Below are 14,968 nucleotides of genomic sequence, written 5' to 3'. Positions count from 1 at the left end.
TTCAAGTGAGTTTTGTAGAGTCTACCTCTCGTGGTAGGACTTTTAAGACACAATATGTTAGACTGTTGACTAATTTTAATTGATTTAGTCCAGACCAAGCCATCAAACGAGCATGTGGTTAGTCCGACCCGTATCTTCACGTTGTAAGTTGTTGATCCAAAGAACATAAACGCTTGGTCTCACTAGTGCATGAGCGATTATGGGTTGATGGAGGCAGATTCCACAATATATCAATGACTCATAATCATCCAAACAAAGATTCTTGTGTAGCGAAATTCGTCCCATGCCACTCGTTGCTCTTTTGTGTGCGTTACGATCTAATGCATGGTATGACACGAGTTTTTTTTTACTCTAGTATTTCTCCACTAAAACATTCACAAGTAGTGGTTCACCATAAAAATTAGTCTTTTGAATCTTGGTGATGTTTTGTAGAAATTCGTAAAACCGATTTAAATTTTTTGATAAATTCTAACATAACTTGTAACTATAGCTTTGCACATTGAAAGAATGCTAAGCAAAAATTAAGTAGTAGCTAGCAATGCATAAAGAATTCATGATTCTCCTATACACAATACGTCGTCGTCACGCAAACAAACACACACAAAGAAAAATAAGCTACATCCGCAGGGCCCACACCTCTTATCTCCATCACATCATCAGTCAATCCCGTCTGAAAATCAGACTACGGCCGCACAGTAAAACATCAACACCTCCACCCACCAAATATTCCCTCTGTTTCTTCTCTCTCTCTCTCTCTCTCTCTCTCTCTCTGTGTCTCTTTCTCTCTCTAAAGATGAAAACGAGATCCCTTGATGATGAAGCAGGCGATCCGAAAGCCCGAGAGGAGAGATGAGAAGCCCAGGAACAGGAACCCCACAAAGCCCAACGCGATCGAGATGTCCACCTGTATGCAGAACGCGTTCCACGCCTTACACGTGTCCATCCCTTTTAAAACCCTCGCCAACGCCGTTCCCGCCGAGTCTGCAGACAGCAACAGGTACGCGAACGCCTACACGATCGCGCCTCTCTCGTTAATCCTTTTTCTTTAATTTAACTAATTAATTAATTTTAAGCTTAACTGTATTTTTAAAAGTTAATTAAAATAGTTAGAGAGAGAGAGGGAAGAGTGAGAAAATGGAGGACCTGGTCGTGGCCGAAGTCGAACCAGAGCTGGACGACCTCGGCGAAGAGAGTGGATTCTCTGGAAATTTCCCAGACGGAAGCCACCATTTCGAAGAGAGAGTAGAGCGCCACTATTGCATTCGCTCCCACTACGAATCTGTTCTTTCCAATTTGACCCAATCAGTTTCTCTGGTGGAAAATATCTGGCTGTTTGGTTACTCAGAAAGTGCTGGAAAATCGAACCAAAAACAAATTCCAATTGTTTGCTTGTTTTTTTTTTTTTTTGGGTCAAACAATTGTTTCCTTGATTTAGAGGACGAATAAAGGTTAAAAGTTTCAACTTTGAAGGAATTTCGAAAATTGAGCCGAATAGCGCCATAAATTTTTAAAAAATTCAAACTTTTTTCGTAATTTCGACTCCACTGCATTTTCTCAGCGACCAGACAAACAGAGCGAAATTTAGGAAGAAAATTGGAGGTAAGAGTGAAATTGGTACCTGAAGGCGTCGAAGTGGTACCAGCGGGGGGAGTTGGCAGCGGCACGAGAGGTGGAGAGCATGAAGACGAAGGAAGCGAGGGAGGAGCTGAAGGAGGCGAGTCGGAAGACGAGGATGAGGTAGTTGAAGCGCCTCAGCTTCCGGAGCGAGACGGTGGAGTGGAAGGGATTGTCGCCGCCGTTGCGGTGAGGCTGAGGAGAGCGCATGGCGGCTGTGTTGGGGTTGATTTGCCGGGTTGCTGGTGCTGCTGGAGGAGGAGAGTGGGAGATTTTTGAGGGGGCGAAATCATGAGGGGAAGAAATTGGTGGTGATGAGGAGAGGAGTCACGGGTGGAGAAAGGCGATGAGTGAAAAGAGAGGATAAAAAAATGAGAGGGAAAGTTTGAGAGAGAGAGAGAGAGAGAAAGCTAAGAAAAGCTAAAAAGGATGTGTTTGAGAGAGAGAGAGAGAGAGAGAGAGAGAGAGAGAGAGAGAGAGTAGCAGGGAGACATGAGAGACAGGAAGCAGAAGGAGGAAGGAGGAAGGAGGGAGGCAGGAAGAGTGTGTGGGTGGGGCAGTGGTGTAATGTAGGGGGCTTTCAAGCTTTGCTTTTACTTTCCCTCTATTCTTTGTTTCCTCTTTTCTCTCCTTTTTGGTTTTACTTTTCTTCATAACTATCCTTTTGGTTTTGGGGTCTCTATCCATACTTAATAATATAGATACGTTGTTACGGGAATGTCTCATGTCAATAAAATAAGAATGTGTACACGTCTTTATTTATTTAAAATGGAATACATCATATTGTGTAACATGATATATGTATCGTATAAGTTGTTCTCATATAGAGGAGGACTTACCTACTATTCTCAAAATATTGTTGTGTTTAGTAACCAAAGTCCATTACACGAGGCTCGTTTGAGGTTTTTTTTGTAAGAAATATTTTTACTCAAAGCGCTTAGAAAAACATTCAAATTTGTTTATTAAATCTCAAGTGCTCTTTAAGAAGCACCTACAAGTGCTTATTCAAGAAGGACTTGGAAGTTCTTCTACCAGATTCAGTCAGAAAGTCGTTTTTGAATGTCAGAAACTCATTTAACCAAGCAAAAAAGTTATACCGAATAATAGTGCGTGATTAAATTAAGATCATATTACAACTTATCATCTCTAAAGGAGATTTTTCTCTTCTTCTTTTTTTCCATCACAAAATATGAGTAGTTAGTCGATTTTCACATTAATTCAGAGAATATAATCTTCCCAGCCCACTGCAACCAATATTTTTACAGTTTCACATACAAATATTTTCAAATCAAACCAAATCCAATCCTTCATCATTGTAGCATGCAATTGCAACCAGAAAACCTAAAGACATCCATGGAAATCCCGTGACCATCTTTAAATTCGAGACGGACACCATTTTTCTCATGATTTTTTTTCTTTCTCCATACCATCTATCATCTGTCACCACCACTCAGGTGTCGTCTCTGACATTCTTCCCTTTGTCAAGAAATCTGTGATTCCATATCTCTCAGGCTACATGGTTATTATGAAGGAGAATTATCTCCCATCCTAATCTTTCTTCCATTTTCTTTCCTTCTTATACGGTTACGGTTAAGCCACATCAATATCTTATATGAATTTTTTTTATAGAGATAATAAGACAGAAAACAAAGTGTGAGAAGAGGGGAGGGGAGATGATAGGAATAGGAGGGGAGAGAATCCTACTCCGGTTATTATGCGAGTAATTGTTTGTTCGCTTTTAGATACAAGCATGGGAATGACGGGGTATTATAAGTGACAGACTGACAAACCTTCTTGCCACATCAATTAAGATTTTGTCCCACATTGTTTCTATAGGTCACTAAAAAGAAAGATATAAGGCCATCTACAGCCAAGTGCATAGACTTAAAAAAAAAGGGCGAACTCAAGCTAACAAGGCTCACTGCTTTGCAAAGGTTAGGAGCAACGTCAATCGTATGTAGTCGTACTCTTGTTATGCATAGAGGCTGTTTCCACAATTTAAACCCGTAACTTTTTAGTTACAAAGGAACAACCTTTCCGTTGCGCTTCCCCGCTTTGCCAAGGCTGTTTTCGTTGTGCCAAGGGCTATGGACTACTTTTAGTTAAAATTTGTGAAAAATCTATCTCTAGTGAAAGACCACAATGAATCTGCTAAAAAGAATCGAATTTAGCCAAAGATTGGCTACATAGCCATTCCTCCTGGCTACATAGCAAGTCCTTAAGGGGGCGTTTGTTGCGCCGGACTATCTCGGACTAGATTAGCTTCAAGGACTAAGCTGGACTGGCTTAGACTAGACTAAATTGGACTAACTTAGTGAAGCGTTTGGTGCAGTATTGGACTAAGAAGCTGGATAATAACAAATTCTAATATTATTTTATTTAATATATAAATTATTAATATTTTATTATGATCTTATCTTTTTCTCCATCTTTTCCTACCATTTCCGTCCCACTCTTTTCCTCTTCTCTCATCATCCCACCCTCTCTCTCTTTTTTTCCTCTCAGACCTCTCAATTCATGTCTCTTTCTCATTCCTGGTCAAACTCCTTATTGATTACAGTCTCTATTTCTCTGTCCTCCCTCCCTCTCTAGCTATGCGTTGTTCAAACGGAACCTCACGGCTCCAATTTTCCCGACGAGTTGCAGGTTTTTCGATGTGTTTTTTGGCCAACCCTCATTAAATTGGATGAAGTTAGCACCACCAAAAAATTCATTACCATCCCTGGACCGAGATCTTAGCTTTGCATGCTCGAATTTGTCATGGATTCGAAGAAGCCCAAACAGGCCGAGACTTCCAAGCCATTTTCCGGCCACATTTTGGCCTCGATTCAAGTAAAATCGTAATCTTGTCACTCCCAGCTTCAATTTGGTATATTTTATATGAAAGTTGGTTGTGAAATGGATCTGAAAAAAAGTCGGGAAGTTAATGATTGATCTAGGTGACCGGCAATGACGAGGAGTCTGTCGAGAGTGGTCGTTGAGCATGACAAGGACGAGAAATAGAGGATAGTCTTAGCTAGTCTCATGGTTATTGGGGGGTCTCACTAAGACCTCTTAGTGAAGGGTTTTGTCCATGCTAGTCCCCTTTAGTCTCATTAATGTTAGTCCCAGCATGGAACAAACACAGTATTGGACTAATAGCTAGTCCAGTCCAGTCCAGTCCGAGTTAGTGAGGGCAAACAAACGTCCCCTAAGCCCCTTGGCAGGCCCTTACATGTGTATCACAAGTTAAGATGTAAAGATTTGGCCCCACATCATTGGAGATGAAAAAGTTTAACCTTAAGAATTCTGTAGAACTTAATTTTTGAAGAGCTAAAACGTAATTGAAGAATACGTTTAGCCTTCATGATTGAAGATGGTCTAAAAAAACGGTAGAGGCATGAAACTCTTACTCGTCATAACTTGTTGAGTATAGCATTTGTTCAAATTCGATTTTTATTTCTCAACAACTTCATATGTTTTTATCTATTTTGTGTATGGACACATCAACAAGTGCTTTTGATTTTAACAGACTTCAATTATTTGTCAATGCTCATCATTTCCCATGGTCAACATTCAGGTAAAGTTTTCAAAGACGTAATCGACTGGAATGTCCCATCTCTGATGGCAACTCCCGTACCAATATCACGACACGACATGTAAGTTTCACTTCACATAACATATAATTGACACGAGACGTCACAATGATAGATTACTTTTGTCATGAAAGTTGGCTGGTAGGGTTCCAAAACTCACATTGAAAACCGTTCACTTGTTCATTCAATCATGATTTCATATTGGCTTTCCAAACGAAGTTACTTTTTTTCATACCGGAAAATATGAAAATGTAACAAACAGTTTGAGACTTCCAAAACAAAAACAAAAACAGTTTGCAGTCTGAGACATTCCTAACAAAAACAGACCCTCAAAGACGGAACTTGAACCCAGTTGCTAGCAACAGCAGTTGCATCGGACGCAAGCACGGTCTTGTTGCAAACAGCTCCATTTCCTCAAACAGAACAAAACAGAAGTATATCTGGCTGCATGATATCTAGCTAGTTTATGCAATGAACTCATAACATTTCTTGAGACTTTCTGACACACCGCCCTACTCTCTTCCGGAACTCCTCCCTACTTTCTCTCCATTGTTTCTGCAAACACACATAATTAACATGTCAGCGGATTAGAAAGTTACGACAACGTATATAAGTAAATAAGATAAGCCATTCATGTGCATCGCCGGTTGAACCAGTTGAAGCAACACTTATGGCTTCACTGTTTAAAATTCAATACATACAAGCCTGGATGACAGTGAATCCTAGTATTGTGATGTACGGAAAAGCTGCTTAAACTATGTTTCTGTCCAATGTGTTTTACTGGGAAGAAAATCACGTCTAATTTGTGAGCTTAGATGTTACTTTTAAGAAAACCAAGTGGACTAACAAGTGCATACATGTAAAGCATAGTCCTCAATCATTTTCTTTTTTTCGATTAAGAAGCGGTAGGGTTCAGGAATTATTGAAGAGCCCCAGAAAATATGTTATCAACAAGTACTAACTTCCAAAATCGAAGCATTTATACCATGTCGTTCTATATGTGAACATTGAACTCCAATGTCCAATCCAAAGTAGTGTCAAACAAAAAATACTCAAAAGAACTGATCATGGAATCAAAACATAAAGACAATAAAAATACAACACCTACCGCAGCATCGACATTCGCAGGAGATTCATCATTAGGGCTTGAAAGCATTGAGATTATACTCAAAACAATGCTCTCAACCTGCAGAAAAACAAAAAATTTGTCAGTAGATCCTCAACAATACGAACACGCTAACTACGTTCATGTAATAGTATGGATGCATAAAATATTAAACAAAATGCCTGGGACATTCGGTCTGTGTGTGTAAACCATAACCAAAACTAACAATTTACATTCGATAATATAGACACATCCACAACTGTCTCCAGTTAAAGACATCCCTCAGACTCATATATAAACAAATGTTATACGAGTTCACCACAACTTTCAGTATGTACCCTATATTTAGGGCACAACTTCATCATCACTTCTCCAACAACAATAGAAGTAAAACTGGTGGTTTCCTACAGCCATTCCGAAGTCAGTGTCACAGATCTTCAACTTGCAACAAGCCCACTTTTCAAACAACTGATTCCATTGCCTTGTAAAAGATGGAGTTGGTCCCAGACACCAGTGCCAACTTTTCCATAAGCACCTAAAACACTAGGTAGAGACAACTTGAAGATTAAATCACAACTCTCTTCACTTGAGCACTCCCAATTGAAACATACAGAAAGTTCAGATATGTACTGTATCATCAACTCTCAAGATTCTGTCACTATACTGCAAGCTTGTCTCGTCTCATATGGTTCCTCCTCAAGACAAAGGAACAGGAAGCAAACAAACATGAGGTTCATGGTGCTAAGCTGCTAGCACATTACAATAATGACTAATGATTAGGACTTTGCCAATCGAGCAATGCACTAGTTTCCAATGCATCATGCAGGTAAAAAAATGTACTGCACAATATAATAACAAACCCAAACCCAACTCAAGCAATCTTTGCCTAAACTAGAGTTGTGCTAGGGTTTAGGAACAAGCACCTCAATACTGGCTTAGGGTGAGACCCACAGGGCTATTGTACAATTCAGTCCTGTGACGATCTCATTTCAATCCTTATAGTTAGCCACCACCAAGTTGCACTGCCAATTATAACTGCCATTAGATAATCAGTGTATTAATGACACACACAAACTTGATCAGTTACATATCTGTAACTCTCCAAGTTTCGAATCTTTATCCAGAAACAACATGTCATCCAAACACGCACAGCGTTCTAATATTTCATTGTTATATACTTGAAACAGAAAGCGGAAACCACACTACAAAATCCACTAAGTAACTGATCCGGTGCTTATAACCACACAATGGTAATACAGTTGCAACTTGCAAGCCAACACTGCAACCTAAAATCTTTAGGATTATGGCTACAACTAAACAAGTGAAACCATCAAATCACAGAGCAATAATAAAGTAAATTGACAAATAAGTACATACTGTATGGACTGGATTCCAGCGCTCAGTTGCAAGTTCGTAGCCATTTGGATCGTCACCAGGGGGATGAAGAATTGAAATACAAACCTTTCCATCGGCATAAACTGCAAAAAACATGGAAGCTTGATCACGATGAACTAAAGGCGGAAAGGAAATATGCAAAAGTTACTTCAGAAACAATATACAGAAGACAGTCACCATTGGGGTGCCACATCTCTGAGGTAAATCTCACGACAGGAGGGTTGCACGGATAATCCTTGGGGAAACTCATGATGGCATTAAAGAAACCGCCCTCACTACAACAAATAAATTATAATGAACTAGGTCAATTAAAGAATTCGGTTCCCAAAAAAAAAATCCGAAATCCTTTCTTGCCTTCACTATCAAAACAACGCAACAATGAGCTTCTAGTAACATCTGCCGAACACTGAAAAATCAAACGACACTTAATCCAATCATGTCAAAATCAAATAAACATTTGAAACTCTTTTTCGTCTTCACTATCTAAAGAACGCATTAAATTAGCTTCTGGTAACATCTGCCGAACACCGAGAAATCAAACAACACTTAATCCAATCATGTTCAAATAAAATAAAACATCCGAAACACTTTTTCTTCTTGACTATCTAAAGAATGTATTAATTAGCTTCTAGTAACATCTGCCAAACACCGAAAAATCAAACACCACTTAATCCAATCATGTTCAAATCAAATTTTCATGCTTTAAGCAAAACCAAAATCTAATCATCACAGTAAAAGATATGAATTTTGAAACCAATTCCATCAAATAATCAGAACCCAAAACTAAACACATGAATTCAAATAAACCCTTATAGTCATATCAAAAGAAAATCAACTTGTTAAAAGAACACACACATGCACTAAAACAAAAGACATAAACTGAATTTCGAAAAAAACCATGTTTCAAAGAACGGGAATGACATCGAATAACATACTAGAGAGTGTCGGGTGGGCCAATAATCGTGACACTCCATTCGAAGATGTTGGCTTCGTTCACCAAACCGGCTGAGAATCCATAAACCGGGTTTTTGCAGAGATCTACATAAATATTCAGAGAAAAAAAAATAAAACAGAGTAAAACAGTTAAACAAATTTTCACAAACGAGAACACAAATATATGTGGATTGTGGTTAAGGTGTAACCTTTGAGTTGCTTTTGGAGGAGGAGGCTGGCTTGGGAAGCAGGAGCAGGAGTCGCAGCCATGGCAAACGCAGAGAGAGAGGATTTTGGGTTGGATTTTTATAGAGGAAGGAGTGGGTTTTGTTACATATAGAGATTAAGAGTTTGTACTCGACTTGTTTTTCGAATCAAACCAAACGATAAATTCAACCCATCAATAAATTATAACTTAACACTTATGCCGATGCCACTACCGCCACCCCAACTGGTAAATAATTAAATTCATAATTTACAACAAGTTTAGTGGGTTTTTACTTTTTGGTTTTGAAATACAGAGAGGAAAAGAGTGATAGAGGATGTGAGAGTGAGAATTTTTTTTTAATTAGAGATATATTAAGATTACATGTAGGTGAGATTTAAAAAAAAAACAGCAAAATTTGATTGTATGAAATTACATTTCTACCCCATATTTCTTATTAATGTTCTATTTTAATTAGATGGTTAAACCGGTAATTTCATAGAATTTTGATTGACAATGAGTGTTTTATTAATTAGTAGAGATAAAAAAATTTGGCTTATTATATTAACACCCCACATACTTAATACACTCCACGTATTTTTCCATAATACCCTTACACCCCACACTCCCAACATACACCTTACATCTTCTACATACACTCTACATCTTTTACATACACCCCACATTTTCTACATACACTCCACTCTCTTCATAATGGTTTCTTTCTTCTTATGCCATTTGATACAAAATCATTCATGTCACAAAGGATATGCTTAACTTTTTTCCCCTAAATTATTTTTTGGCAACAAGGATTTGCTAAACTTTTTTCTAACCAATGAAAAAATGACAATACATTTTAACCTTCATCCACCTGTGATGGTACATTTTGAACATGGTCTGGGCTAGAAGTTCAGGCAACCCCCCAGAATTGAGATTAACTTCTCAATGTTTGACGATATAGAGTTACTGAAAGTAGCTGATTTGGATATCTGTCTTATAGCTGTGAAGGCCGAGGCATCCCATCCTGCCCATGACTTGGATAACTATCCTATACTCCCAAAACTAATCTACTTGAATCAACCTCAGTGTAATTTATGGTGGATTTTCGCCTTGACTGATTTTTAGTTGGACTTCTTTTCTTGCTGCAATGCATGTGTGTGACAAGCTCTTGAGTTCCCAACAAACTGCTACCCTATTTTCCGACAACCAATTGAGAGACGTTTGACGATAAAGGTCAACAATGGCCTTGATGAATCAATCATCAATGGATGTGTTCAACAAAAGAAGGTGAAAGTGTTTTTGAGAGTTGAAGTCTTGAAAATGATAAATAATTTTGAGATATACACGTTAAAACTGATTTGAGGTGTATTTAGATTTTTTTTTTAACTTTTCTAAACCCTATAAGGTTGAAATTGTCATTACATATTAGATATATAAGTCATTTAATATTAAAATTTTAATGTGAGGTGTATTCAACACTTTGTCAGGCGCTAATAAAAAAAGCAAAAAATTTCTTTAAGTCAAATTACCTCTATATTATTTTTAGTTTGTAAATTTAATACTAGAATTGTTACATATAATTGGTGACAAATTTTGTTTATTTTTTACCTTTCTCAAAAGAAGAAGTGGACCTTGATATTGAGGAATTATAAAAGTCCAATCTAGTTAGGATACTAATTATATTTTACCACTAGTGACTAAAGGTCAATTTTAAGCGTTATTAAACAGAGGAGTTTAACAAAACCATTTCGAGAGATAAGTTAATCACGTGAGCCACAAGTGTTTAGTAGAAGTGTGCCTTTTCGCTAGTACTCGTTTTAGGTGTTACTTAAAAAGAGGAAATAAAAAAATAAAAAAATAAAAGATTTTGAGACACAAGTTAATCACATGAGCCACAAACGTCTTGCAAGCACCTAGCAGAAAAAAGTGTGGTGGGAAATTGAAGAATTGCAATGTGGGTGTCACTTTATTGTTGTTGGAAAGCTTATTTTTAGCTACGCTCTATGTGACTCGATGTCATCTTACTTTGCTTCTTGAAACTCAAAAATCGTCATTTTACTCTCTGTAACTCAATTTTGGTCCCACTTTGCCCCTTGAAATTTAAAAGTCGTCACTTTACTTCCTGGAACTCGATTTTGATCATATTTTGCTCTCTGAAACTCAAAACTCGCCATCTTCTCTCTTGAAATTTAAACTTCGCTCTACATTGCCTTGTTTATGTTTTTTAGAATAAGCTCATCCATTAAAACTTTATAATTGGTAATATGTCAAATTTCTCCTGAAATAAATGATAGTAAAAATGAACAAAAAAAAAAAAAAAAATCATCTTTTCTCTTCGCCAACCACCTCCATTAAGAACATAAGAACATATGAAATAACGAAATCAATGGAACTAATGATAAGGTGGTTGGATATGGAAGGAGAAGGGATGAATGTATGGACAACGGTTAGATAGAGGGGAGAGAGAGATGAAACCCATGAATAGTTTTTGCTATTTTTCTTACTTTTTTTTTATATATATATATAAATATTTTATGCAATGTTTGAAAGTTAATTTTTTTTTTTTTTTTTTAAATCTATGTGGTACCACTTGATTGATTATCCGAGCATTATATTTGTGCCACGTTAGTCATAAGTGGATTCTAATTACGTCACATAAGTAAGTCTAACGATTATTTAACGGAATACATGGAAATGAGTCAAAGTGAAGTGAATATTGAGTTTCAAGAAGTATAGTGACGACTTTTGAGTTTCAAGTAGCAAAGTGGGATTGACATCGAGTTCCGAGGAGTAAAATGATGGCTTTTAAGTTTCAAGAGGCAAAATGAGATGACAATCAAGTTTCAGAGAGCAAAGTAACAACTTTTGAGTTTTAGGAAACAAAGTAGAATCCAAATCGAACTCCAGAGAGCGTAGCTAAAAATAAGCCTTATTGAAAACTTTCACGTGTTCGCTAACATTGTATACCCTAGATTATAACACTCATTTGGATGTGCAAATTCAAAACAATGGAGATTGGATTAATTTCTTCTCATTTAGTCATCTCAAAGGAAGGGGAGGATCTTCTTTTTTTACGCGGAAATTATGTTATGCTGTATCAGTTAATGGTTCAAGGAGACCTAAAATTCTTAGCACATGGAACTCTTCATAGTCCATACTAGTCCACTATGCCATTTGACAAAGGCTGTGTGACTTGCGTCCTAGGGACCTAGTCTCCTCCTACAGGAATAAAATGGATGGTAGTGTTTTAAAAGAGGTTACTCTCTCACACGGATCTTATACGAGTGCAATGTATAGAGTCAACAGATGATAGTCTCGTACGTGATTCAGTTAATATAGTAGCACTTGATTTTAGGGGTGAGTTTGGTACACTTAGGGCTGGTATTGCTGTGCTTTGAAAAAAAGCTGCTTCTGCTATGCTGTGAGAATAAGCAGCTGTGAAATAAAGTAGCAGAGTGTTTGATAAACTTTTTTGTAAAAGTGCTTTTGAAAGAAAAAAAAGCACTATTAGAGTGTTTGGTAAACTTTTATGTAAAAAAGATGTGAAAAAAGCCGGTTTTTCAAAGCTGGGTTTTGCAGCTTCTTGTTTTTGGCTTTTTTTTCACCCAAAACTGTGAAAAAAAGCTGAAGCTGAGTGTTTACCAAACACAAAAACAACTCCCAGCTTTTTTTTATAGCAGCTTTTTTCAGAATCACTTCAGTACCAAACCAAATCTTACTGTATTATTTATCATATCAAACTGTTGGTAATTTAGTACCATTACCATACCAAGTTTTTGATACCATTGATATTGATTTTGGATACCAACACCATATCAAATATCTTCAGGTTGGGACAATTACCGTACCATTACTGTATATCTTTGGTTTTTCAGTCATTATACATATTCACAACACTTTTATATAAAAATTTATTAAACACTTTGATACTGCTTTTTGGACTCAAAGCACTTTTGCAAATCCAATTTACCAAACACTTAATTACTTTATTTCACAATTGATGATTTTCACAGGACAATATAAGTATTTTTTTTTTCTTTTTTTTTAAAGTACAACAGCAACAAACTAGCCATTTGTACGATATTCCATCATAGTCCACTAAGCCAATTGCCAAAGTTTGTGTGGCTGAGTAGCAATGTGAATGATTGAGTGCGTCAAAAGAGAAACTTACACATTACTTTGTAACATAAAACATAATGTCATGATTACAGTACACGTCATCTAAGTCAGTTACATGTAATCCTGTAAATAATTAGTTTGCACTCGTTAGGGTCCATATAAAAGACCGAAGTGTGGAGCACCTGAATTGTACTCAACCTTGTTCTTTTCGGAACTGGATTCTCTTTTGAGCTCAGGACGACGATCTTTCTGAGTATCCTATCTAGACCGTTAAATTTTGATCTAACGGTTTTAAATAGGAGATTCCTCTAAAAATTATAATATTTACAACGTTGAATCAAATTTAAACGGTCCGGATTAACTGCTCATGAGGATCCTCATCCTGAGCTCAGCAGAGGATCCAATTCCGTTCCTTTCTGGTTTATAATCACAAGCATAACAGGAATAGCCTATGAAATAAAGCTACATCGGAATCTAATGATGAAGTCAACGGAGGCATGAAACATCATTTCTCTTGAGAAAAATCTTGTCCCTTGTGGAAAATTCCCTAATTAATTCACTTGCAAATACTATTCAACTTCTTGTAACAACCGTCTCTGATTTGGAATATAAATCAAGCAGTGTTTTCTTGTCAGACTTATGTTTTTAGAGACTTGATGGTATTGCCATGTTTCCAAATCGTAAATCTGAACCTCACAACTAGAAGATTTCGACCTAATAAATGATTCAAATTCACAGTCTGTTAAAAGAACGTTTTTTGGAAAAAAAATTCTGTAAACCTTTTGCTTATTAGCGTCAATGTTGCACAGTGGATGAGAAGTCAACATACAATGACAAGGTGCTCATTAACTCTAAAGACGTGGCATTGGATTCCCAGACATGTATTGGAGGGCATTCCATAATTTTCAAACTGGGTTATGATTAACGAACAAGTAAACCCAATTATAAATCTAATCATGCATGCTTACGAGACCCCCACACACTCTCAATCCTCCCATGCAAAAAACCAATCACATTCCAAGGATGAAGAGAGAACAAGCTGCTGTGTACCTTGTTTTTGCACTGCTCATGCTTAGAGCTCAAGATGCAGATGCAGAGTTAGGCAAGTCCTCAACTTGTAACTAAAACATTGTTTTGTAATCCGATACGTCGATTCTGAATCGGATTAATGCATGCTCATGATCTGTTTCCTTTCAATGCTTTCTGCAGGGCTTGATTTCGAAACTTCTCCGGCAAGGCGGAGTTTGGTGGCCACAAGATTCATGTTGGCAACTTGGGTAAGCCCTGGTACTGCTGCTGCTGCTGCTTCTATTTTCTTGTCGTTTAAATTTTGGTCTGCCAAATGTAATCGTTGTTCGTTCGGTGATGAAGGAACTTTCTTGTTTCTGTGATTAACAGCTCAAATCCAGAAAGCTGGTCAAACCTCAAGGTGTTCACAAAAGGCCGTCAGGGCCAAACCCTATCGGAAATCAGAAACCGCCACCCAGGCACGATTGAGATGTCGGCGGAGCACGCGGGCGAGCTCTAATTAGCAAGCTGCAGAAGATGCAGTTTTGAGATTAGATCAGTAATCAGTTTGATGAATTTTCGGGATCCGAGTTTAATGTTAATGTTTCCTAATTTGCTGCTGAATCTGGTTTCAGAGCAGCCATAAAGAAGCAACAATGAATGAATTCCGGTGTTTTATCTTTAAATCGAATCCAATCTGCTCGTAAAATCTAATCGAAAAACCGAACGAGTATTCATCAAATATAGCAAAAAATTAACTCTTAATTTCAAAAATGTCACTTTATATAAAAACTTTCAAATATATAAAACATTTCACTTAAATAAACACAAATACCCTCAAGTTTAACAATTAAATAAATTAAATTCTTTTTAGCTACTATCGCCTCAAGCTCCAATCCAACTTCACCTCCGCTTCTACACTCCACCCCCACAACCCTATCCCCTTCGACCCCCTCATCACCGACATTGAGCGCCGCCGCGGTTACTGTAAGTGGGAGCGGCAGAATTTCAATC

At 37.4% G+C, this 14,968-nt stretch overlaps 3 protein-coding genes across 3 annotated transcripts; 1 reads left to right on the top strand and 2 right to left on the bottom strand.

The window, feature by feature from the left end:
• Positions 1 to 508: 508 nt before the first annotated feature.
• Positions 509 to 2,229, bottom strand: LOC137721478 (CASP-like protein 4C2). Its single transcript, XM_068460572.2, has 3 exons — positions 1,619 to 2,229; positions 1,144 to 1,279; positions 509 to 1,009 (listed from the first exon to the last, which is right to left on the bottom strand). The coding sequence occupies exons 1-3, from the start codon at positions 1,822 to 1,824 to the stop codon at positions 788 to 790; spliced, it is 564 nt and encodes a 187-aa protein (XP_068316673.1). The 5' UTR covers positions 1,825 to 2,229; the 3' UTR covers positions 509 to 787.
• Positions 2,230 to 5,350: 3,121 nt separating this feature from the next.
• Positions 5,351 to 8,982, bottom strand: LOC137721336 (ubiquitin-conjugating enzyme E2 7-like). The gene is made up of 6 exons (XM_068460436.2): positions 8,832 to 8,982; positions 8,625 to 8,727; positions 7,867 to 7,964; positions 7,672 to 7,772; positions 6,298 to 6,375; positions 5,351 to 5,744 (listed from the first exon to the last, which is right to left on the bottom strand). Exons 1-6 carry the CDS (start codon positions 8,890 to 8,892, stop codon positions 5,667 to 5,669), a joined length of 519 nt encoding a protein of 172 aa, XP_068316537.2. The 5' UTR covers positions 8,893 to 8,982; the 3' UTR covers positions 5,351 to 5,666.
• A 4,792-nt stretch (positions 8,983 to 13,774) lies between these two features.
• LOC148699051 (uncharacterized) lies at positions 13,775 to 14,640 on the top strand. Its single transcript, XM_088679498.1, has 3 exons — positions 13,775 to 14,048; positions 14,156 to 14,223; positions 14,345 to 14,640. The coding sequence occupies exons 1-3, from the start codon at positions 13,907 to 13,909 to the stop codon at positions 14,441 to 14,443; spliced, it is 309 nt and encodes a 102-aa protein (XP_088535624.1). The 5' UTR covers positions 13,775 to 13,906; the 3' UTR covers positions 14,444 to 14,640.
• The last annotated feature ends 328 nt before the right edge of the window (positions 14,641 to 14,968 follow it).

The sequence above is a fragment of the Pyrus communis genome, chromosome 1, assembly GCF_041283825.1.
Source record: "Pyrus communis isolate YQ-2024b chromosome 1, ASM4128382v1, whole genome shotgun sequence".
Classification (NCBI taxonomy): Eukaryota; Viridiplantae; Streptophyta; class Magnoliopsida; order Rosales; family Rosaceae; genus Pyrus; species Pyrus communis.
Note: the sequence above shows the minus strand (reverse complement) of the source record. Positions and strands in the feature narration are given on the sequence as shown.

What these genes read in the sequence shown, in the direction of transcription:
- LOC137721336 (XM_068460436.2), bottom strand. Translation starts at nt 8,892, where the DNA reads ATGGCTGCGACTCCTGCTCCTGCTTCCCAAGCCAGCCTCCTCCTCCAA. An exon ending in CCTCCAAAAGCAACTCAAAG is followed by an intron (nt 8,728 to 8,831) that starts GTTACACCTTAA and finishes ATATTTATGTAG; the next exon opens with ATCTCTGCAAAAACCCGGTT. An exon ending in GGCCCACCCGACACTCTCTA is followed by an intron (nt 7,965 to 8,624) that starts GTATGTTATTCG and finishes TATTTGTTGTAG; the next exon opens with TGAGGGCGGTTTCTTTAATG.
- LOC148699051 (XM_088679498.1), top strand. Translation starts at nt 13,907, where the DNA reads ATGCTTACGAGACCCCCACACACTCTCAATCCTCCCATGCAAAAAACC. An exon ending in AGATGCAGATGCAGAGTTAG is followed by an intron (nt 14,049 to 14,155) that starts GCAAGTCCTCAA and finishes TGCTTTCTGCAG; the next exon opens with GGCTTGATTTCGAAACTTCT. An exon ending in GATTCATGTTGGCAACTTGG is followed by an intron (nt 14,224 to 14,344) that starts GTAAGCCCTGGT and finishes TGTGATTAACAG; the next exon opens with CTCAAATCCAGAAAGCTGGT.
- LOC137721478 (XM_068460572.2), bottom strand. Translation starts at nt 1,824, where the DNA reads ATGCGCTCTCCTCAGCCTCACCGCAACGGCGGCGACAATCCCTTCCAC. An exon ending in TACCACTTCGACGCCTTCAG is followed by an intron (nt 1,280 to 1,618) that starts GTACCAATTTCA and finishes TGGAAAGAACAG; the next exon opens with ATTCGTAGTGGGAGCGAATG. An exon ending in TCGACTTCGGCCACGACCAG is followed by an intron (nt 1,010 to 1,143) that starts GTCCTCCATTTT and finishes GCGATCGTGTAG; the next exon opens with GCGTTCGCGTACCTGTTGCT.